Below are 22,151 nucleotides of genomic sequence, written 5' to 3'. Positions count from 1 at the left end.
CAGTGATTGATTGTTATCACCCCCTCCAGCTTCGCGCGTGAAGGTATTCCCAACTTGGCCAACCCCCAAGTCTATCATTTGTGCTTTTCAATCTTGCGCCGAACAAGGGTCTTCTTTCACTGCCTCTCATTTCCTTCCACCCGCTTGCGCACCACAAAACCTTCACTTCCCCCGCAAGTCGACATCATCATGGCGGTTGCACAAGTGCCCCGCAACTTCAAGCTCCTGGCCGAGCTGGAGAAGGGCGAGAAGGGCATGGGTGCCGGTATGGAGTACCCTCGCACCCAGACCGAACTCCTTTATCTCATCATATCGTCACAGGTGCATGCTCCTATGGTCTGGAGGACCCGGAGGACATCTACATGTCCAACTGGCGCGGTACCATTTGGGGCCCTCCGCATGTAAGGCTTCCTTCCCTCAGCTCGCCCAGCCCAATCCCACCGCTTTCGAAGCTGACCATAGCCTGTTCAACGCCTAGGGCAACCACGAGAACCGCATCTACGAGCTCAAGATGAACTGCGGACCGAACTACCCGAAAGAGCCTCCCCTGATCCACTTCGTCAGCCAGATCAACCTGCCCGGTGTCAGCCCCCAGGACGGCCTTGTCGACAAGAACTCGATCGGCATCCTGAGGGACTGGGAGCGCATCGCGGCCGAGCTCGCCAAGAACCCGAGGCCCAAGGACGACCATCTGAGTCTCGAGTCTGCTCTCATCGCGATACGAAAGTACGCTCTACATATCCACCATGCATGGTACCGCGAACAAATGCTGACCATTGGGTTTCTTCTAGGTACATGGAAGAGCACAAGAAGCTCCCCCAGCCTCCTGAGGGCTCCAAGTATCCCATGTACAAGGACTAAGAAGATTGGAGAGGAATGATTCTGGAGCGATGGCAGACCCAGCATACTTGCAAGCTTGACAGGGAGGATTCCGGGTTGGGCCGAAGAGACGGCCAAGTCCACTTTGAAGCATCACACTCGCGGGGTTACGGAAGGATTGGTGTTCTACATGAAGTAACGGCTTTTTCACTGCTCTGCATTTTGCAAGGAATCAAACGGCGTGGGTTGTGTTGTGTCTAGGTATTCGTATCGATGCTTTCTTTGATTCCCATCTGCTGGCACGTGCACGTGATGCTTTTCGGTCGGTGCTCCAACGCTTCGTTCGTCTTTGTCACCACCACCACACTCCTCGCCATTTTCTCTCTTGTGGACCAGCTATATTTCCTCTGAACAGACCGGCTGGCCCGACCAGATGAATGCCTGCATTCTTCAATCCTGCCCGCAGCTCGCGGCATCGTACAGCATGTAGGTGGCATCCGCCACCATCATCCTCGATCCGCAGCTCAAGCTAATTGTGACCTCATTCTCCAGGCTTCGCCCTCTACAGAGCTCTCCTCCAGCAAGCCCCCAAGGTCCCTCTTCCAGGTGACCTCGTCGCCCAGTTCGGCCCTGTCCACCCCATAAAACATCTTATCCGGGGATCCTTCCGGCGCAACAAGAACGACACCAGCCAGCGGCTCGTTGCGGCCGCACTGGACAATGGCTACCGGGTTCGTCTCTCACACACCGCACCCTTCCTCCTCCTCCACTGCCGTTCAGCTAACATGCAAACACCCAGTGCCTCGACCTCCTAACCCGCGCTGCCAACCCTTCCTCCTCCGAACACGCCTCGATCCTCTCCTTCCTCCACTCCCGCCTTGCCTCCGTCCTCGCCTCGCGCGCCTACTTCTCCGACCCGGCCAACCCGCCCCCGAAACACCCCTCCACGGCGCCGCACCCAGCCCGCACCCCGCTCCTGACCAAGGACCCCGCGACGGGCACGTACAGCCCGACGGCCCGGCCCCTCCCGCAGGAGAAGCTAGGCGGCTCCGGCCGGCGCAAGGTCCCGCGCCTCGCCGCCACCGCCGCGGGACACCCCTTCCTGCGCGTGCGCAAGCCCCAGTCCCCGGCCCTGTCGCGCGTCCTGCGCGACCTGGGCGACAAGCGGCAGGCGCGCATCACGCTCGCGCTCGAGCTCGACGAGGAAGGCCGGTGGCTCGCCGAGACGGAGGACGAGTGGGAGGCGCGCCTGGGCGGCGCCGCCGAGGACGGCTCTGCTGGCGGGCCGGCCGCGAAGAAGAAGAAGGAGACGTACGCGGCCAGCGCGGTGCTGGGCAGGCAGTACCTCAACGGCAAGCTCAACGGCGAGAAGGCGGACATGATCGCGCGGGCGGCGGCGATGCTGCGGGTCGTGGAGGCCGAGGCCGAGGCCGCGGCGAGGGAGAAGGAGGAGCGCAAGGCCAGGAGGAGGGCGGCTTGGGAGGCGAGGCAGAGGCTGGCTGAGGGAGAGGGGACGGAGAAGGGGCCTGCGTGATGTGTTCACGATGTAAATTCACTATGGAGTTGGTCCTCGTTATACGAGGGACCTGATGTACAATGATTTTACCAAAATAGACTACGCTTTACCGGCCTGGTGTGTGTATATCCAAAAGCACAAATATCCCGGGTACGCCCGCTTTGCTGTCCGTCAAAGTTCCAATTAGAGTCTCGTCTCTAGTCCTCCAGGTCAAAAGCCATTCTCTAGGTGGTCTCCTCGTGGCTCAAGACGCCGCTTGCAGAGAAGGCATCTACACTTCCCGGATCGCCGCCAGCACCGCGGCATCGATGTTCTCCTTCCTGAAACCCGATGCCCTACCCAGACACACAGCCGTGCTGGAAAGTTCTGGTCAGGGCAAAGCAGTGTCAGCATTCGTTCCTGAATAGCGCAGGCCACACAATGTGCGACGGCAGACTCACGCGATATAAACGTCGGCACATCCAGCGTCACGATCTTTCGCGAAGACGGCGGCGCCGGATGGCCCTGGTATGTTGACTGCCCACCACCGATGGAGTCAGTCAGGGTATACTCTCCCGGTGCCGTGACAGGGAATTCGGTAAAGCCCGACGGGCGTTGCCACATGTTGCCGGGCGGCGCGCTCACGGGGATGCTGAACATCGCCGAGAAGCCCGGGGCAGAGGTCATGGGGTCCATGGCGCCGCTAGACGCCCCCGTGAACGGCGTGTTCGATACGGCGGTGGCATTGTCAAACACTCCGTGCCCAGCCTGGCTGTGAAACGCAGCTTCGTTCCCCCCTCCAACCTGCGCGACGGGAACCTGGGATCCCCCCACAGTGGCAGACCCTCCGCCCCCAGCCCCGGTCCCGTCTCGGACCTCGCGGAAGCTGGCCTCGTCGATCTCGACGACGACCTCGTCCAGGCCGACGGGCACGTATATCCCCTTGCGCCGCAGGTACAGCTCCGTCTCCTCGGCGTCGAAGAACTCGCCCTCGAGCCCGGGCAGCATGATGCGCATGTCGTCCGTGAGCTGCGCGTCCTGCGCGCCGACGACCCGCTCGTCGTGCGGGCCCATGGACATGCGGCACCCGAGCGGCAGCATCTTGAACCGCTCGCCGCCGGTGCCGTCCATACTGTACGGCTGCTGCTGCTGGTAGATACCCGCCGTCGCCGCCGCCGCCGCCGCCTCGGGCGGGCCCGGGGACGACCCGCTCGAGGACGAGTAGTCGGTGGTGCCGGACAGCGACAGCGAGGCGGCGAACTCGGAGGTGCGCGTGCCCGCGCCGCCGAGGTACGCGAACGGGTACCCCCAGTTGTGCAGCGAGTCCTGCCCGCCGCCGCGCGCGAGCCGCGACATGCGCTCGATGATCATGTCGCGCGTCTCGAAGAGCAGGCAGAAGCCGAAGACGCGCGACAGCCGCGCCGGCGGCGGGTTGGGCATGCTGATGAGCCGCAGGCCGCGCTCGATGGCCGTGCGCTGCAGCCGCCGGCTGAGCGTCGTCTCCGAGGCGGCGTAGCTCGCGGGCACGGGCATGGACGCGTACGGCGACGGCGACGGCGGCGACGGGTTGAGGAAGTAGCCCGACGCGTTGGTCTTGCTCCTGGGCATGCGCGGGTACGCGAAGGGGAAGTTCGGGTTGCCTGATGCGCCGGCCGGGTGGGATCCTCCGTAGCCCGGCGGCGGCGCGTCTATCGGCGGAGGTAGTGAGTCCGCAGTCATTTGTGCGAGTTGCATCCCTTCATCCCTGCCATCTGACACTGTGTAGCCACACGGGAGGTACACCTTGGACGCAGGCGACACCTCCTGGCCGAAGCTGCCCCGTTCCGAGCCCTGCGGCGTAGCCTCTGAGCCCGAGTGAGACGGATGTCGATCCAAGATCCCTCCCGCGCCGGCCGCAAGGACCGCCTCAGCTTCCGCATCAGCAGCCTCCTTCCCCTCCGCGGTCCCATCCTCTTCCCCTTCCCCGTCCTCCATGCCCGTCGTCGTCGTCGTCGTCGTCCTCGCCGTCGTCCTCGCCAGGCTCAGGAACTTCTCCGTCGTAGCCCTCAGCTGCCGCCCGAACTCGGGCGCGCCCTCGAGCAGGCCCTGCGCCAGCGCAAAGTCGTGCAGCTCCCGGAAGGCGCTGCTCATGCCGTCGTTGGCGTCCTGCAGCTCCCGCACGCGCCGCTCGAGCGCCGAGATGGCGTTCTCCTTGCGGCTGCGGTAGGCCCGCTGCGCCAGGCGGATCTGCGTCCGGCGGCGGTCGGCGGCCGACTCGTCGTCCTTGAGGTCGAGCTTCGGCCGGCCCCGGGAGCGCTTCTTGTCGCTGCCCTCGGCCTCGGGCGACGCGGCGCTGGCGCTGGCGCTGCTGCTCCCCTTCCTGGGGCGCTTCCGAGGCGGAGGCAGCGCCGCCCCCGCCCCCGCCGGGTCCATGGCCTCGGGTGGTGGTGCCGGCGACATGGCTACCGGGATTGCGGGGTGTGTGCTGGTGTGGCTGTAGGGCAGAGACTCAGTCGAGGCATTGTCCGAGACTTTCCCAATGACCTCCAGGTCTCCTTCCTTTTTGTTCTGCGTTACGACCTTACGCCCCCGCTTACGCGACTGTAGAGGTTTCTTGTCGATTGAACAGTAAGGCACGACTAAGCCACCACCGTGTCGAGACACCTCCTGTCGATGTCCACGGTGAGTGTGGCGGTGGAGAAGCTCGAAGATGTGCTAGCTACCTGCTCAGTCTGGCCCTGGCCCTGTAGCTGAACGAACGCCTGATCGACAGCGAGTCTGGGCTGAGCCGAGGTTCAACGATGGTGTGTGTGCGTGCCCGCTAATAAGTTGGTGTGAACACGAAATGTTTGCCTACCTCACAATCTTACTCAAAGCTCAGTCTCACTCCCGTCTCGAGAGCCATTGCTGACAAATCTTGCGTTTGCTGACGACGGCGTAAACCTTGAACCAAGCCAAGGACAACTCCTGGAAACACACTCCATTTCCCTGCCAAATTACTCGCTATAGAGCCCAAAAGGTGTGTCGGACAAAGCATTGCTAACCACTGACTGATATATGGGAAATCTGTCACTCAAATGGGACTAGGATGCGAGCAATGATGGGGAACGTCGAGCATGGGGGATTCCAGCCTCGCATCCACACCCACCAGACCCGTCAGGCACAACGTTCCAAACAAACTGAATCCACCTCTAGTTAGTTATCTGATTAGTGATAAGATCTTAACTCCCGAGGTCCTTCTGTTATGTGCCGCCGATACGAAGCTTGGCTCAGCCCCTAGAATTTTATGGCAATAGTTTACCTCATCTGGGGCATGCAGGCACTCCTTAGATAAGATCTATACATGTGCTTGTCATTGAAAGTCTATATGTCCGTGGCGGCTTGGGGGCCCGGTCTATGATGCACATCAGCTTCCAATCAGCCCTCAGTCGCCCTCCTCGGCCGCCGCTCCCACAGGAAACACGACGAGATAAGCCCGATCGCCGACAGCGCCGTCATGAAGATGTTCTGCCGGTGGTAGCCCTCGGCGAAGGCGTGCCGCACCGCCACCTGCTGCTCGGGCGACAGCTCGCCGATGGCCGCTAGCGATTCCTTGATGGCGGCGGCCTGTTGCGGGCTGACGATGGCGGCCATGCGCGGGCCGATGTGGTTGTTGAGGATCGTGGCACTGGGGACATTCTGGTCAGAAAAGGGATATCGCTCCGAAGTCATCTTTCACAAAAGGTGAGGAATATGTGTCTCTGCTTACCATACGGCCAGCGCGATCGTGCCTCCCAGGACGCGCACCTGCGTCATGGCGCCGTTGGCGACAGCTATGCATCCGTGTTAGCACTCTGCAGGTGTTAGTTGAAAGAGATTTACCCAGGAACCACCATACCAAGGTGCTCATCCGACACCACCACCCGCGCAAAGGTCAGCAGCGTCGTGAGGCCCATGCCGAACCCGACGCCCATCAGCACCTCGTACCCGTACTGCTCCCGCGGCACCCGGTCAGTCACGTCGGTCGGCAGCGACACCGTCAGCCCCACGCCCAGCAGCTGCAGGCACGAGCTGCCGACGACGAGGTAGAACGGCGGCACCTTGAAGTTGCCCGTCAGGAAGCCCGAGGCGGCCGTCGCGAGCGGCGAGCTCAGCAGCATGGGCAGCAGGGCGATGCCGGCGTCGAGCGGGGACAGGCCCGCCACGGCCTGCGCGCGCTGGGGGATGTTGACGACGATGGAGACGAAGGGGAAGCCCGTGAAGAAGGCGGTTCTGATGACATGAAAAGTAATAACGCGCTGTCAGCTAAACGATATCAAGTCTCTCGCGTTCTTTTTTTTTTCAAGAGAAAAGGGGGGGAGGGGGAGGGGGAGACGCACAGTAGCATGGCAGAGATAAGCCTATTCTTCAGCAAGCTCATCGGGAAGACGGGCTCCTGCGCCGACCTCGACTTCTCCACGTAGACCTCCCAGAACGGGAACGCGACGCCGCAGGCCACCGAGATGGCGAGGGTGGCGATGACGGGCGCGCTGTCCCACGGGTACCGCGTGCCGCCCTGCTCGAGCGCGAAGACGAGCAGGACCGAGGCGGCGAGCAGCAGCAGGATGCCCAGCTGGTCGACGCGCGCAAAGGCGGACCGCGTGAGCTTGACGCGCAGGCGCTGCAGGATGGGGATCTTGGACGACTGCTCCGACGTGGGCAGGAAGAAGATGATGATGGCCAGGGCGATGGTGCCTCCCGGGGCGCTGCATTCGCAAAGATGTCCTATTAGCAAAAGATGCTTTTTGCCATTCACACGGCCTTTTCTTCCCGACAGAAGACGACTCACTTTAGCAAGAACACCCAGCGCCATGACGAGTGCGTGTTGATGACACCCCCGAGGATGGGGCCCAGCACGCTGGCCACGATGAAGACGGTCGCCACGATGGCCATGTACTTGCCGTACTGGTCCTGCGGGACGAGGTCCGGCGCGATGACCATGATCATCGAGTAGATGCCCGAGGCGCCGATGCCCTGGAACGCGCGAAAGACGATGCTGTTCAGAAGGCCGCCGGTGTCAGCCACTGGGTCTTGCGCTCGGGTCCAAGTTCCAACTTACAGCTCCACGATGTTGTTCGATATACCGCACAAGATGGAAAACACAGTGAATATGGCCAGCGCCAGGACAAACATGGTCTTGCGGCCAAAGATGTCACTGATCTTGGCGTAGATGGTGAGGAAGCCTGTTCCATTCGGGAAGGTCAAGTCAGCACACACTCTCCCAGACCAGATCGACCTTCCCGGTGTGCAAGGTATGGCCTTACCAGTATAAGTCAGCAAATACGCGGTGACGATCCAGTCGCGCATCAAGAAGCCGTTCAGCGCCGTCGTGATAGAGACAAGCGACGTGCTCACAATGGTCGACTCGAGCGTCGACAAGAACAGGGCAATCCATATCCTGTTCCCAGTGCGAACCACCGCCCCAAACGTCAGCACAGAGCAACCCAATTCACCGACTGCTCGATGCAGCCAAAAATAAAATCCCTTACCCTGCAGTCAATATCCACTTCCGGCGGCCGGTAGGGAATTTCTTCGGGGGTGGCGGCGGCGCACCGGTCTCGCCCTCGGCGGCAGTGACACCGGCCTCGCCTCCGTCAACGGCCCGTGCGGGAGTCAGGTCGGCCATGCTGCCGAGCTCAATCGTGTCTCCGCCGGCCGTGGCCATTGACGAGCCGCCCGCGGTACCCGTCCTGGCGCCGTCCGCGGCTCCGGACATCGTGTGCGGCTGCTGGCCCCGGCTCTCCACATCCACGTCGCCGCCCTTCTGCATGAGACCTGCCATCTTGTTCCTAGCAGAGAAACAAGTCGCGCCGCAAACGTTCTAAAGCGATCCTTTCATAGCCCAACATCAGCCGTGGAAAGCTAGATTCAAGAGCATTGCGTTCTTGAGGGAAAAGGAAAAGAATCATCGATTCCTAGACACAAGGGAAGAAAGAGGCCAAGTCGCCTCAAGCGCCAAGGATACGAGCGGCGCAGTAGATTTGAGCTGATCGCAGGCCAGTCTTTCTGGGCGGTTTGTACAGTGGACACCCTCCGACAGTGCGGTTGAGTTAGTCTCTGAAGGGCAGTCCATGTGGAGCTTCAGGAGGGACTGACAGCTGTGACAGGCCACTGAATGATTGGAATGTGCCTACGACTTGCCAGGCACGGGTGCAACTCAATTGAATCCCGCCGTCAATTCTGATGCTGGGACATGATGAAACGGAATTCCGCTTCTTCTCGACAAGAGCCGGACTTGAGATAGGCCCCTTGGTCACTCAAGGGACAGTTTCATCGGCAATTCCAACCATGGCTCTGATCTAAAGGATCGTCTTGCTCTACTTCAGCTCATAGTACGACACATCTGTATCGTGTTCAATTCCAGCCATCGCTTGAGTCTACAAACCTTGTTTGACATTCTACAATAACAATCACAGCATCCAAACACAGGTGGGTGTGCTATGGCTCTAGGTAGATTGGAATGATAAAAAAGACAAAGATGTAGAAAACTGGGCAAAGGGAAACGAAGCAAAACAAAAATGAAGGGCGATATGCTCACCCGGGCGGACTCGAACCGCCAACCTCTCGATTAACAGTCGCTATCTTGGGTGTTAGTAATGAGGAAGTGGAACTTGGGAACGTTCAAACGGTTGACATACAACGCGCTAACCAATTGCGCCACGGGTGATTGGTGGACGACGGCTCGTTATCTTTGCTTATACAGTCATTCCGTGCGAAATGCTCTCGACTGCCTTCTCAAGCTCGATATGCCACGAGTTACTACATTGGCATCGGGCTGACATAGGCGCCTCTACGAAAGATGTCAGCCACAAAGCACCAACGCTATGCTCTTTAGGCACGAGCTTTCTCATGGGCGCCCTCCTGTTAATGATGACGAGCTGGAAGTCCAGTACAAGGAGAGAGCGGCAGCAACGGTGGTCGAGAGGTAGATGGTAGATCAATTGAGACACAATGTACTACGCCTAGTGTCGGGTTTTGTTCTTTCCTGGAGAGAGAGAAACGGCAGGCGAGCAGTTCCAGGTCGGAGAGAGCGAGAAGGGGGTCTATTTGTTCACTACATGTCCCTCTTGAAAGTAAAGACAAAAGGAAAAAAAAGAGCCATTTTGCAAGCAGTCTTCTACCCATTCTTTGGGAAGGGGAAGGGGGTGGAAGGGCAAGAAAAAAAGAAAGTGGGAGATTTCTCTCCTGCTTGGGGTCGAACCAAGAACCTTCCGATATGCTTCCAGTTTGGTGGATAACAGTCGCTGATGTATTTGTTAGTATAAATGGTGGTGCTAATGCAAGATTTTTTTCTTAAACTTACAACGCGCTAGCCAATTGCGCCACAGGAGATTGGTGAAAGACATGTGGTGCTGTTATGCTCAAGAGGTTTCCACTTGCTCATGTCATCCTTGGCCTTCCTGCAAGGGGCACCTAGCAAAATAGCAGGAACCTTGCCTTTACAAAGAGCTGCCCTAAGACCTGTGCTTTTATCATTAAAGAAGAATCAACATCTTGTATAACCTATCTGCATAAGGTGTTTAAACAATTGAAAAGATCAAGCCAAACCAGAAAATTCTATACAGAGAAGAAAGATCAAGGGGCAAGCCAGAGGCAGTGGTACAGGAAGGAGTAGTAGAAGGGGCGGTGAGGAAGCACTGAAACATGCAGAGCAGAACAAAGAACAGACTTCAATAGAGCGGGCCGACAGAGTGATTGTAGTTCACTTGTTCCAACTGAAGCAATGTGCAATGGAAAAACACTCGCCTATTTTCATTTTGTATGTGCTAAACGGCTGAATGAACACAAAAGCAGACCTCATTTTTGAGCAAAATGAGTACTGATCTCTTGTAATATTAAACACTTCTAAGAACAACAAAAGAAGTGTGCATCAACACATGCCCCATCTCTCCCTGCTTTTTGACACCATCATCCATCTGGACTTTTCTTTTGAATACAGTATTAAGTAGGATTATGTTTTGTTTTTTCCCTGTTTCGCACACAGTGCAAATGAAGTCTCGGGAAAGGGACGCTTTGCACCCTTCCGCCTACCGGACGACCTCCTCGTCCTGGTGCTCGACCAGGTTCTGCTTGTCGTTGAGCTTGGGGTTGCGCAGGCAGAAGGCGAAGGCGATGAGCGGCACGCAGAGGCAGGCGCCCGTGATGCACAGCAGGCGCTGCGTGTGCTGGTACGCGTGGACGATGGCGTCGCGCTCGGGGCTGCCGACGGGGTAGCCCACGGCCACGACGAGCGGGTTCTCGTACACGGGCGCCGCGAGCGAGGCGTTGATGGGCCGCAGCGCGTCCTCGAGCGCGCCGGGGAGGACCTGCGTCCAGACGGCGCCCGAGACGGTGTTGCCGAACGCCGAGCCGACCTGGTAGGTGGCCAGGTAGAGGCCCGTCATGACGGCCAGGTGCTCGTGCCTGAGGGCGACCTGCAGCGAGGCCTGCGCCGGGTAGGGGAACATGCCGCCGGCGATGCCGAGCAGGACCTCGGCGCCGATGACGCCGGACCTGCCGGCCGGGCTCGGGTCGCCGCGGTAGCGGATGAGCAGGCCGAAGGCGACGAGGAAGAGGCATGTCCCGGCGATGATGAAGTACTTGAGCCGGCGGACCTTGTAGACGACGAAGCCGAGCAGGAAGCCCGTGATGACGGAGCAGAACGAGTAGAGCGACGCGATGCGCGTGGCCGAGGTGATGGAGAAGTCGAAGGCGACGACGAGCATGGTGTACAGGTAGTCGCCCTGCATGTACCACGACCAGTTGAGCAGGATGGCGATGCCCATGGGCCCCCAGATGGCGCGGTCCTTCATGGTGCGGAAGGGCACGAGCGGGTGCGGCGCGCGCAGCTCCCAGAAGATGAAGACCGGGATGCACACGATGCCGACGACGAGCGGCGCGATGATGTGCGCCTTGCCCCACGAGGTCGCGAAGCCGCCGGCGAGGGTCAGCGGGGTCAGGACGAGGGCGAAGACGGCAATGACTAGAATGATGCCGGGCACGTCGAGGCGCCAGAACAGGTCGATCCAGAAGCCGCGGGGGCCAAGCTGCTGGAAGTTCGACTTGTAGTTGGCGAGGGCGCCCATGCGCTTGGCGCGCATGCCGACGACGGTCAGCGAGATGACGAGCGGGATGGCGCAGGCCGAGTAGATGATGCACCACATGCCGATGCCCCAGCGCCAGGTGGTGTTGTCGAGGACGGCCTGGGAGATGTCGCCGCTGACCCAGGTGTTGATGATGAAGGGCAGGGCCGGGATGTAGCTGAAGAGCAGGCGGGCGCGGGTCGAGGTGATGTCGCCGATGACGACCTCGACGAGGAACATGACCATGGTGTAGCCGATCTGGTAGATGATGGCGCCGGCGGCAAAGGTGTCGATGTTCTGCGCCGTCGCCTCGACGATGGTGCCGATGACGTAGAAGAAGACGGAGACCATGATCAGCTCGACGCGGCCGAAGACGTCGGCGATCTTGGCCGAGGTGGGCTGGGCGGCGGCGGCGATGACGGCGCGCAGGACGTTGACGGTGGCCGAAAGGGAGTGGTTGCCGAGGTCGCCCGAGGCCGTGGGCTGGTAGGCGTACCGCAGGGTGCCGTCGAGGCCGTAGGCGTAGGCGATGAGGAAGACGCCGAAGAAGATGAAGAAGCGGTCGGTGCGGGTCATGACCGAGGCGATGGCCTCGATGCGGACGACGCCGGGCGACTTCTCCTTCATGTCGAGGGAGGACTGGCGGCTGAGCTGGCCGGGCGAGGCGGGGCCCTTTTGCTCCTCGGCCCGGGTAGGGTCGTGTTCGGGCATCGCTGCCATGGTGAATCCGTGTTCTGGTTTTTTTCTTCTTTTCTCCCAAGTCTGTCAGACGACTGCCCAGCCTCGTTAGCAATTATGCATCGTCACCGGCGGTACATGCACACCACAGAGTAGGAAGGGTGGCGAAGAGTACAATGAGTTCACAAGAGGGGCTGGACAGCTTACAAGAAATTTTCGGTGCCACTGGAAGGCTCGGAGCGGTAGGCTCGGATATGTCGCGATGGGCAGCTAGCTACCAGGACACAGTCAAGTGCGGTAGGCGGTCGTTACACAGTCGCAGGAGACGGACCTCAAGATTGGAATTCCACCGGACAAACATGGTAACTGATGGAGGGTGGGAGCGAAGACGGCGAGCATTTATGTAGGTCGGCATCGGAGCTGGGGGAGGGTCCATTGCAACGCAACGCAACATCAAAAGTCCCTGGGTCGACCGATGGGGTGGATCGGGATCAGCACCCTGTGCATCCATCTCACTGCTGTGATCTGATAAGATAATTTCCTAGCAAAGCATGTAAAAAGTTTTATCAGATGTACCAGACTCAGGAAGCCAGGGTGTGGATCAGCTCCCACGGGAACGCCGCCAATGCAACGCAGCCAAGCGGGTCACCCGACCAGCCCAGCAAGTATTCCTTGTTGGGTTGCTTTGGTTGCAGTGAAACATTCTCGCTCCCCTCATTCTCGATGAGAGGCGGGTTCTGCCCTGCCCAGCGCCATGCAGATGGGAGTACCACCGGGCAGGCTAGTTGGGCATGTACGAGGACGCATCCATTTCTCGAGCCCACCGAACCCACTCCCACTTCCCAAACTAAGACCACGAAGACCAGAGACTTACCTGGTCTGGCAAGTCGGACAAGTCTGGCTCGCCTTGGGTCTCACCAAAAGCAGCCCAGACGCTCTCTAGTGCTGTTGTCGAGTCGGTCCTTTGGGAGAAAGCGTCCTGTCAGTTTCGTTGTTGTTTCCTCATCCCGTCCTCTGTCCCCTCTCCACAGAGCCACTGCGCGCGCACAGAATGAGCAGAATACCAGGGGTCCAGGCCAGGCTCGGTCAGGCCATGGCCCATCCGGAAGAGGCCCCTCACGGGGCGCTTGTCAGATGCGGACCACAGCGTCGTTGTCGTCGTCTCGTCGTTCCCCTTTCAGCGGAAGGCCAAGACCCTGATTCAACCCGGGAAGAAACAGCTAGACATGAGGACGAGTTTTCGATGACTCGTACTCCGTACAGTACACGTACAATCCCGGGATCCTTACGCAATATCCGATCGCGCAGTGCGAAGGGACGAAGAGGACGCCAAGGAGGCGCCATGTGGGCGCGATTTCGTACCAGAGGGAGCGACGTTTTATGGCAAGGGTTTGACAAGAGTTTGGGTCAAACACACCACAGCGACTGGCTCTGGCTGGGACGGATTGATGCTGAATCAGAATCGGACTGGACCCCACGCCAAGCCGGGCCAAGCGTACAAGCCCAGGTGAGCCCAGCGTTGCCATTGATCGAATTGCGATGGGAGAGCTTGCCTACCGGGTCAGATGAGATTCCGAATTAGGCCCTGTCATCACTTGGAGCTAACAAGCCAGCCGGGTTTTCACAGTGGAGAAAAAAGTCTGCACCAGCCCGTCACTGGTCCGAAGCCACGGACCTACGAGGATCTGATAACAAGAGGTAGAGGGGAAAAAAGTGTGAAAACTGGAAACTCGGCGCTGAAACCACGACACCATTGGTTCTGGCTTGTCGTCCCTTCTGGTGCTAGAGATCGATGGGATGGACCATCCGGTCTTGTCTTGCGTCAACTCGATCCATCCGCTTTCCAGAGTACCTAGTGAAATGGCCCTTTTTATCCCACATCTCTAACTATTCCCGGCTCGTCGCCGAAAAGCGGACAGCAGCTCATGGAGGATCCCGCTCTGCCCCGTCTGCACAACCCTGGTCAGCCCTGCCTTTTCACGCCGCCCCATCTCTCCCAGCGTCTTGTGAAAAGGACTCACTCGAATGCAACTAACTATGCTGCGTATGTACTGGGTAGAAGGGTAGGAATACCCTTCCTTCTTTTCCCCGATCCGCGCGGGGCGCCACGCGATGCAAGCCTCTCCCGTCTTCCTCCCCGGTAACATGAGAGATTTGATCACACGATGCACATCTGACAAGCCACTTACTTATATTAGCTCGACATGCATGTATTGACAAAATAAGAGCAGGCAGTTCCCTCGTTGCCTAAAGCAGTAAGCCGTGGGACCGGCTAGCCTGACCACATCACTAAGAAGTCCCGACTGTACGATAGAAGTTTTGTGACGTGAAGCTTCCCATCTCACTCCGATCATCACCCCAGTAGGATGCCCAGATTTCAGGGCCTTTGCTTCAACCACCGGGACCCGATGGCCATCCTCCTCAAAATCGATTGATATCGGGGGGAGCAAGCCCAAGCATATGCCTTTCGCTGCTGCTTAGGAATTGAGTATTTAGAAAAGGCTACTGCACTTTTGAGCAGTACTCTGCCCCAATCCCATCATCCCAGCCAGGAACTTCTGATCGGCAAGGCCTCGAGTCCTCCTGTGTTACGGCCTTAAGGCGGCTTACCTTGGCTGGTCATCCGTAGGGGGCCCTCCGGTCTTCGCACGACTCGGGGCATTCCAACCGACTGGAACAAAACTGGCTTGGACCCAGTTTGTGCAAACCCTGATCGAATCGACTCGGCCAAAACAGAAAAAGAACAAGTAGGCATTCCGGGAGTACTTGGACTAATCTTCTGGAGGAGGCGATGCGAACAATTTTGTCACCGTGTTAACCACCTCATCGAGCACTACTCGGTGCCATACTCGTTGGCGCGGCACTTACAGACACGAAAACGTCACGGATTTTGCCCCCTTGCATGATGCCATCTTATCTAATCTTGATCTAATCTCAGACGTCACAAATTGTTTCCTGGACAATCGCGGCCCCTTTTTGTCTGTGCTTTCTCTCGAGTGGCAATGCAGAGATACAAGTACTTGATTGTCCCACAGTTGAAGAATTTGATCATCCCTGATCCTACTTATCTCAATAACCCGGCACCGATGTTAGATGAACATATCCTTCAAAAGCTCCAAAGCCTGCTCTTCGCGGCCCCTTGTGGCACATTCGAGCGCCATAAAGAGGGTACACTCCCTCCCTTCAAGAGCATGTCTATCTAATCGTGGCTGCTTTTCAAACCCGGAAATCCTAGCCAAAAGAACGTCCCTAATAACACCCTCAGCTACACCCTCAGCCATCTGGGCACCGTGCTCATGAAATAGCTTGAGAATCGGAACCCAACTATCCCAAGCTCTACGTTGAATACACATGCCTGGCGATATCACATAGTTAAGTATGGACCGGACCACCATCTCCCATACAGTAGTTCCCTGTGTGTCGCAAACCATATTGTAGTCGGCGCCTCGACCTAGCAAGCACCGAAACATCTCCTTGTTTGGTGGGTAGCAGCAGCAAGCATCCAGGAGTAGCGACCAGGCCAACCTCCTATCAAAGGGTAACGTTCGATCCGCTGGTATCTTATCTTGACCGCTAAGTATCCTAAAGATCCGTTCTAAGCGTGACCGTTTTGATTTGTCACGGGGCGATGAGATTTCAATTTCCCCAGCTAAGCTCATCCGACTGGCTCTGATATCGACGTAATGAACGACACCAAACCGCACCGTGACAGTCAGAAAGCTGGGATCATGGTTGCTAGGCAAATAGAGTTCGCGATGTGTAGGGAAGAGGTCACTCGGCTGCATGTAATAGAAGTATCTCATTCCCGGTATTGAATCGTTCAAACGCTGTACCGTGGTTTCTAGGCAGTCCAACGCGTCAATGATGAAACGCTTGTCGCCAGAAACTCTTGCCGCATAGATGAGACACTTGCCGGCATGTGCACAATGTCTTGAAGCGTTATCGTCATCCTCAAAATCGTCTCGTTTAAGGAGCGCCAGGTAAGCAGCACAGAGTTGGCGGTTGCAGTCAAATTCAGCGGCTGCAATGTCTACTCGCCGGCCCACATCGCTGGCAAGCAGGTAGTCCTTGACAGAGCGATGCAGATACTGCACATCGTTAGAGCGAGTGACTTCCAGAAGCCCTTTGCATCTGCTGTTCAGCCGCCGGCGGAGTGTTGCAATCCAGCCCTGCCTCTCATCCTCTGATGCTGGTCTGATCGGATAGTCTAGTAGCGTTCCCGTGTCTTCCACATCTGCAAAGTAGAACAGAAGTGCATTCGGTGGGCCCGAATGTGTCTGGAGGATTTTGAAGTACTGCGACGCGTGCTGGAAGTAGAAGGGATCGAGACTATTGATAATTGCTTGGAAGAGGTCTTCTAGCTCTCGGGGAAGAGACTCCAATCTTCTCTGCAAATCTAAGAGTCTGTCATCGTTCTGTAGGCCGGTAAGAAGTGACGAGACGACAAGTTTAACCCAGAGGAAGACACCAGATGATTTGTCCGCGATGTGCTTCACAAACGACTGAGCATATTGCGGCTCCCGTTGCCGCAGTCGGTTGAACCCTTCATCTTCGGCGAATCTAGCAGTAATGTACTTCAGAATATCCTCGTATGTTAGGTCTTGCAGTCGAAGACTTGCTTTTTGGCCGAAAGCATCCTCAAAGTGATTTAGTGGACGGCTTGACACACATAGCTTGACGTTACGGAGTCCAAGAAGCGACTTGCAAATTGCAATTATGTCTTCGTGATTTCCTTGAAATTCGTCGAGCCCATCAATGAAGAAGCATGCCTTTACCCCGTAGTGCGAGACGAGACGTCCGATTGAAGTAGTCAGCATGTCCCGAAGTTCGTTCTCTCTGAACTGAGGGATCTCACTTCCAAAGAGGCACCACGCCTCCCACTTGCTGGGCATGATCTCAGTGATCAATTCTGGGTGTAGTTGTATCAACTGGTGGAGCAAGGACTGAAGCAAGCCTTTCTGAGATGCTTCCACGGCAGCTCCTGCGGACCAGAGATAGAATGAAGCTATCAAGAGCTCGGTCCCAGTTCCAGCCCATCTGACAAGATGATCCCGACCTTGGCCAATCTCACATCTCTGGCCGATGAACTTCATGAGCGTAGATTTGCCCGATCCTGCCTTTCCGGTTATCCAATAGAGCGGATCATCGGATTCTAGCCAACGAACAAGTGGGTATTGGAGATGTTCTCCTGTTCGATCCTCGAAAACCCACTTAAAAGTTGCTTCGTGAGCTTCATCGATGTTGGATTGTCGGTGGTTCATTTCCTCATAGGCAAGTGCGGCGATGAAAGCGATGTGACCTTCTTCTCGTCTGAATGGTGACATCTGAAGCGTAGGCAAGTCACTGCCCATGTTAGAAGACTGCCCAGCCCCGTCTCTTTGATATATCTTCCGTAATATCAAGTCTTCGATGTTATCGAACTCGCTGCGCTCGCTTTCGTGGCCTGAATCGAGAAGTCCGTGCAAGTAGTTTAGCATTACTGCGCCCGGAGCTTCGACAGCGGACTGAGACCCTCTTGCCGGGCCCTGGTCCCGACGTTCTCGTTCTTTATACTTGGAGTCTTGCTTAAGGGTTTGGAGAATGGCTTCTTGGTGCTCCAGTGCCCGACTCGCTTGTTCTCTTGTATTTGTGTTAGCATTTGCTGCACAGGAAGATAGACTAGACACTTGAACTCACCTCATCGACATTAGAAGAGCCAAGGACAATTGGTCCCTCAGTTGGTCGATGCGGGCAGTGAGATCTCCGATTTGGGTTCTCTTCCACCTCAATTTGAATGCCGTCACCACACTATCCAGTTTATTTCGTTCATCGTTAACCCCAGTCTCGTCAAGTGTACGCAAGAGCTTATGGACGAGTTGGGAGCACTCCGTTGATAGTGTCCTGAGCTGCTTATCGCTTTCGGTGAGGGAGAGAGCGTCACTAGTCGTTGCTTGGCTGGCTTGGAAGTGTTGGAGGAGCGGCTTGAGATACACAGTGATGTGCCTGAGTTCATTGATGTTTGAGAAATCGTAGCTCGCGGCCGTAGCAAGGGTCCACGATGTTTGCGCGAACTTGGCTCCAGCTCCAAGCACCTGGAGAATGTTTGCGGCAAGAGATAGGGCGGCAATAGCTTCGGCCATGGCAGGCAAGCAGTCGATGAGTTGGTCTGCTGAATTCTGCTACGAGTCGGTATGGCATGATCGGATTTGAAGGATGGGAGCCGGCATGTGGTGTTCTGAAATAAGCCCCTCGCGGTGAGGCTGAACCATTCAAGCCTGATCTGTCGTTAGGCATCCTCGCATGAGCTATTTGCATGCATGCACAGCCATCATGCTTGATCCACGTGATGGAACAGCCTGGGTAGCCAACGAGGCGAATGATTTGTAGGATAATTTGCCCTGGTGGCAGGCCAACGGATGCATGATTTTCTTCCTGACTTGGGTCATGTTGAATTATCTACATGTCGGCTAGTGATGAAGCTTACACTTATCTCTCCATACTAAGATATTTGTCTATGCTCCAGGGTCACACTCCTCCAGCAAGCCCTGTTCCCTTGTACAACCCCATGATCATCCCAAGACACCTTCATCATCTGCAGTGACTACATCTATATCATCCCGCTTGGTGACGGATCGGCCCTTCCAACTGCTCAAGATGGTACTCCTTAACCACTGGAATCCAGCAACCAGGTTGCAATGGATCCCGATAGCAGAGAACAGTCTCGAATGCACCAACGCAGCACAAATGTATTGTGTTAGTTGCGACGAGGGTATTTGGCTCCCTCCTATCTCTTCCGTGTCCTGAGAAATCCGAGGCAGCAAGCTTTGGTATACCTAGCTCTCTTGAAAGAGGACGGAGTGAATAGGGATGTTGAAATGCCTGCGCCCTTGGCCGATTGTAAAGAGGGCACGTGAAATGTGTATCGCATTCGCCTTTGACCTCACCATGCGATCGCCATCAAAGCCGTCATCACCGCGACTGGCCACACAAGAACTTGACACAGGCCACCAGGATGGAGCATAAAGGCGCCGCTGCCCGTCCCATTCGTCTGGACATTGACCTCCTCCTTGAAGTACCCAATCACGTTGCCCCTAGGCCAGTATTCACACACCAGGTACCACCCCCTGTCCCCGCAGAGCTTCCTCCCGCACCCAACCTGCGTCGAGTTCTTCCACACGAGCTGCGTGAAGTGGCCCGTGTCCTCGGTGAAGTCGCCCTTCTTGAAGTCGTAGTCCTTCCTCTCGTTGCCCCACAGGTCCACGCAGCCCGTCACGTCGGAGCAGCCCAGCGCGATGTTCTCGCCGTACGGCCCGCCCGAGTGGGCGAACCGGCAGTCGCGGTTCCCGTCGAGGTAGTCCTGGCCGAAGCGCTCGAGCGTGTCGTTCCAGCGGATCCAGCTCGCGTTGTGCTCGGTGCGGAAGAAGTTGGTGCTGTTGAGCACGGCCGAGGTGAAGGCGTCGTGCGAGACGAACTGCCGCGCCTCGGAGGGGATGGAGGGCGCGGCGGTCACGGTCTTCACTACGTCGGCCGGGGAGGGGCTCGCAACGGTCTCGGCGATGCCGAGGAGCGCCGTTAGGAGGAAGGAGAGTCGGAAGGAGGGCATTTCAAGCTTGGCGGGATCTTGCTTTATCGAGTGGAAGGGTCGCCGACGATTTGTGATGGCACGGAGAGACGGATGCGACACTGCGCTGGCTGAGCAGCTCGGCGAGGCTGCCCAGCTCCATTATGTACTCATCCCGGCAAAGCCATCATCTGCGTCCCAGGGCCTGCAGAACCAGGCGCAAGCAGAGAGCGGTCTCTTCCCAAAAACCGGGTTTGTGCCATGTTGATGGTGGGTGGTGTGGCTTGATTGGATGGGCGGTGTTCATGGACGAGTTGGCATGCGATGACATGGGCGTATGACATCAGCTCCCCTCCCTCTTGGCGGGTAAATTACCAGGGGTCGCTGAAACCAAGGAAAACGGGCGCTAGGAAAGACCCCGGAATGGGTTAAAGGCATCACTGCACATTTCATATCATGAGGGTTGTTCGTTGGGCTCATGCCCGATTTGCCAGGAACCAAGATTGCTCTTCACATCGATTGCAGATCTTCGGTCTGCAAGTCAGTTGTTGCTCTATCACGCACGAGATTCTTAACTTCCAAGCTACATTCCGCGGACCTATTGTTGGTCCCATTTAGACCCGGCCAATGTCTGGCCAAGTCCAGGAAACGGACGATCTTGTCCTGATCATCGCAAACACAGCGTGTTTCTTGACTTATCGTACTATCTTACGCCACAAAACACTCAGCCTATCTATCATCTAGAACGTATACCGGAAAGTAGGATCCTCCTGGATGACCTCGCCCTCCTCGTCCGCCCGCCTGTTCATCCGCCGAAAGTGCCACCACATGAGCGCGACCAGCGCGATGAGCAGGAACTGCGTGCCGACGGCGCACCACACGCCGGTGCGGTAGGTCGGGTACTCGGCCTGCATGAAGGTGCAGCTGGCGTAGATGCCGCCCAGCGACGCGAACAGCATCTGCACGCCCGACGCGACCGACCGGCGGCTGTTGGAGCGCACGTTGTTGGACTGGAAGGCGACGATGGTGGGCAGGTTCTGGTTGCAGCCCGCGACGCCGAGGAAGACGCCAAAGTAGCGCACGCCGTTGTCGAAGTGGTAGGCCGTCAGCAGCAGGCCCGTGAGCGTCATGGCGGCGCCGAGGACCATCCACGGCATGCGCAGGCGCGTGCGGTCGGCGAGCCAGGCGACGCCGTAGGTCGTCAGCATGCTCAGGAGGTAGGGCGGCGCGCAGAGCAGGAACACCACGGCAGTCGAGTAGCCGAGCGTCTTGAGGATGATCTGGATGAAGTAGGCGAAGGCGTAGATGGGCGCCGAGCAGGTGATGAACATGAAGCCGTAGACCCAGAGCTCCCAGGACGCGCAGAGGCGCAGGACCTTGCACCAGGTGAGCTTGTCCGGGTCGGCGTCGCCGCGGTCCCGCTCGACGCGGTCGAGGACGACCTCGAGCTCCTCCTGCGTGAAGTTGGCCTTGTGGCCTGTGGCGAGCATCTGATCGGGGAAAGGCAGGACGAAGAGGTAGCCGATGAAGGCGAAGCCGATGGTGAAGGCTCCCTCGACACTACTGGTGGTGTTAGCTCAATCGCATGACTTGACAGTGAAACCAGAGAATAACTCACATGAAGATCCATCTCCAACCGGCGTAGCCATGCTTGCCATCAAGCAGAATGATGGCATACGCGAGGATGTTGCCAAAAGCCGAGACAAACAGGTTGATCATGTACCACATGGCCATGCGCTGCTGGACCTCGTACCGCTGGTACCAAGTACTGACGAGATACAGGCAGCACGGCAGATATCCAGCCTCAAAGACACCAATGAGGAACCGGCAGGCCACAATGACGCGCCAGTCGTGCGCGAATCCCATGCCCAACATCACGACGCCCCAGCTGAACGCGAGCCCGTTCAACAGTAGCCTGGGGCCGATCCAGCGCAGGGACAGCGTCGAGGGCAGCTCGAAGATGAAGTAGGAGATGAAGAAGACGAGCAGGGCGATGGAGTAGCGGTCACCAACGTTGAAGCCGAGCTCCTCGTCCATGCCTGCCACCCGCGCATTGGATAGGTTAACGCGGTCGAGGCCGGCGATGGAGTAGAGGATGCCGAGGATGGGGATGAGGCGCAGGTCGACCTTGCGGCGGATGCGGGCCTCGAGGCGGCGCTGCTCGTCCGAGAGCGCGGCCTCGATCTGGGGCCCTCGATGGGCGGCCTTGATGTCCTGGATGTGGTCGACATGCTCGACGTCGGCGTCTTGGCTGTCACCGACTGCCGGCGCGGAAGGGTTTGTGTGCGACATTGTTTCGACGCTTTGATGACTGAACGGGACAGCGATGGACTTCTAAATTCTAACCAGGTGAAAGACGTCAGGGATCTGCGGCGGTCGATGTCTATTTATGCATATCCTCGCCGAGGAGCGGAGGAGAAAGGAGGAGCCGCCATGTACAACATCTGCCGGGTTCCGGAGTCTCATGGTATCAGGGCCGCCAGATGTTTTCCCGACATGTCAGTAGGTCCTTCTCCAGCATGCATGTTCCTGCGGCGTGTGCACCACGCCGTTTCTCTTG

The 22,151-nt window shown here is 57.6% G+C and overlaps 7 protein-coding genes across 7 annotated transcripts; 2 read left to right on the top strand and 5 right to left on the bottom strand.

The window, feature by feature from the left end:
• Window positions 1-189: 189 nt before the first annotated feature.
• On the top strand, window positions 190-2,353 carry E0L32_005230 (uncharacterized protein; the record flags this gene model as incomplete). Its single annotated transcript, XM_031139729.1, has 5 exons — window positions 190-265; window positions 322-401; window positions 479-791; window positions 1,372-1,550; window positions 1,619-2,353. The coding sequence occupies 5 exons, from the start codon at window positions 190-192 to the stop codon at window positions 2,351-2,353; spliced, it is 1,383 nt and encodes a 460-aa protein (XP_030996249.1).
• A 253-nt stretch (window positions 2,354-2,606) lies between these two features.
• E0L32_005229 (uncharacterized protein) lies at window positions 2,607-4,753 on the bottom strand (the record flags this gene model as incomplete). The annotated part of the gene is made up of 2 exons (XM_031139728.1): window positions 2,607-2,701; window positions 2,776-4,753. The coding sequence occupies 2 exons, from the start codon at window positions 4,751-4,753 to the stop codon at window positions 2,607-2,609; spliced, it is 2,073 nt and encodes a 690-aa protein (XP_030996248.1).
• Window positions 4,754-5,710: 957 nt separating this feature from the next.
• E0L32_005228 (uncharacterized protein) lies at window positions 5,711-8,093 on the bottom strand (the record flags this gene model as incomplete). Its single annotated transcript, XM_031139727.1, has 7 exons — window positions 5,711-5,960; window positions 6,042-6,105; window positions 6,171-6,544; window positions 6,652-7,017; window positions 7,101-7,307; window positions 7,371-7,709; window positions 7,801-8,093. The coding sequence occupies 7 exons, from the start codon at window positions 8,091-8,093 to the stop codon at window positions 5,711-5,713; spliced, it is 1,893 nt and encodes a 630-aa protein (XP_030996247.1).
• A 2,245-nt stretch (window positions 8,094-10,338) lies between these two features.
• Window positions 10,339-12,093, bottom strand: E0L32_005227 (uncharacterized protein; the record flags this gene model as incomplete). Its single annotated transcript, XM_031139726.1, has 1 exon — window positions 10,339-12,093. The coding sequence occupies one exon, from the start codon at window positions 12,091-12,093 to the stop codon at window positions 10,339-10,341; it is 1,755 nt and encodes a 584-aa protein (XP_030996246.1).
• Window positions 12,094-15,140: 3,047 nt separating this feature from the next.
• On the bottom strand, window positions 15,141-18,170 carry E0L32_005226 (uncharacterized protein; the record flags this gene model as incomplete). The annotated part of the gene is made up of 2 exons (XM_031139724.1): window positions 15,141-17,670; window positions 17,728-18,170. 2 exons carry the CDS (start codon window positions 18,168-18,170, stop codon window positions 15,141-15,143), a joined length of 2,973 nt encoding a protein of 990 aa, XP_030996245.1.
• An 872-nt stretch (window positions 18,171-19,042) lies between these two features.
• E0L32_005225 (uncharacterized protein) lies at window positions 19,043-19,606 on the top strand (the record flags this gene model as incomplete). Its single annotated transcript, XM_031139723.1, has 1 exon — window positions 19,043-19,606. One exon carries the CDS (start codon window positions 19,043-19,045, stop codon window positions 19,604-19,606), a length of 564 nt encoding a protein of 187 aa, XP_030996244.1.
• A 725-nt stretch (window positions 19,607-20,331) lies between these two features.
• On the bottom strand, window positions 20,332-21,883 carry E0L32_005224 (uncharacterized protein; the record flags this gene model as incomplete). The annotated part of the gene is made up of 2 exons (XM_031139722.1): window positions 20,332-21,154; window positions 21,210-21,883. 2 exons carry the CDS (start codon window positions 21,881-21,883, stop codon window positions 20,332-20,334), a joined length of 1,497 nt encoding a protein of 498 aa, XP_030996243.1.
• Window positions 21,884-22,151: the final 268 nt, after the last annotated feature.

Source organism: Thyridium curvatum, assembly GCF_004353045.1.
Source record: "Thyridium curvatum strain D216 chromosome Unknown NODE_27_length_422201_cov_78.887067, whole genome shotgun sequence".
Lineage (NCBI taxonomy): Eukaryota > Fungi > Ascomycota > Sordariomycetes > Thyridiales > Thyridiaceae > Thyridium > Thyridium curvatum.
The sequence above is the reverse complement of the archived record's forward strand: the minus strand, read 5'-3'. Positions and strand labels throughout refer to the sequence as shown.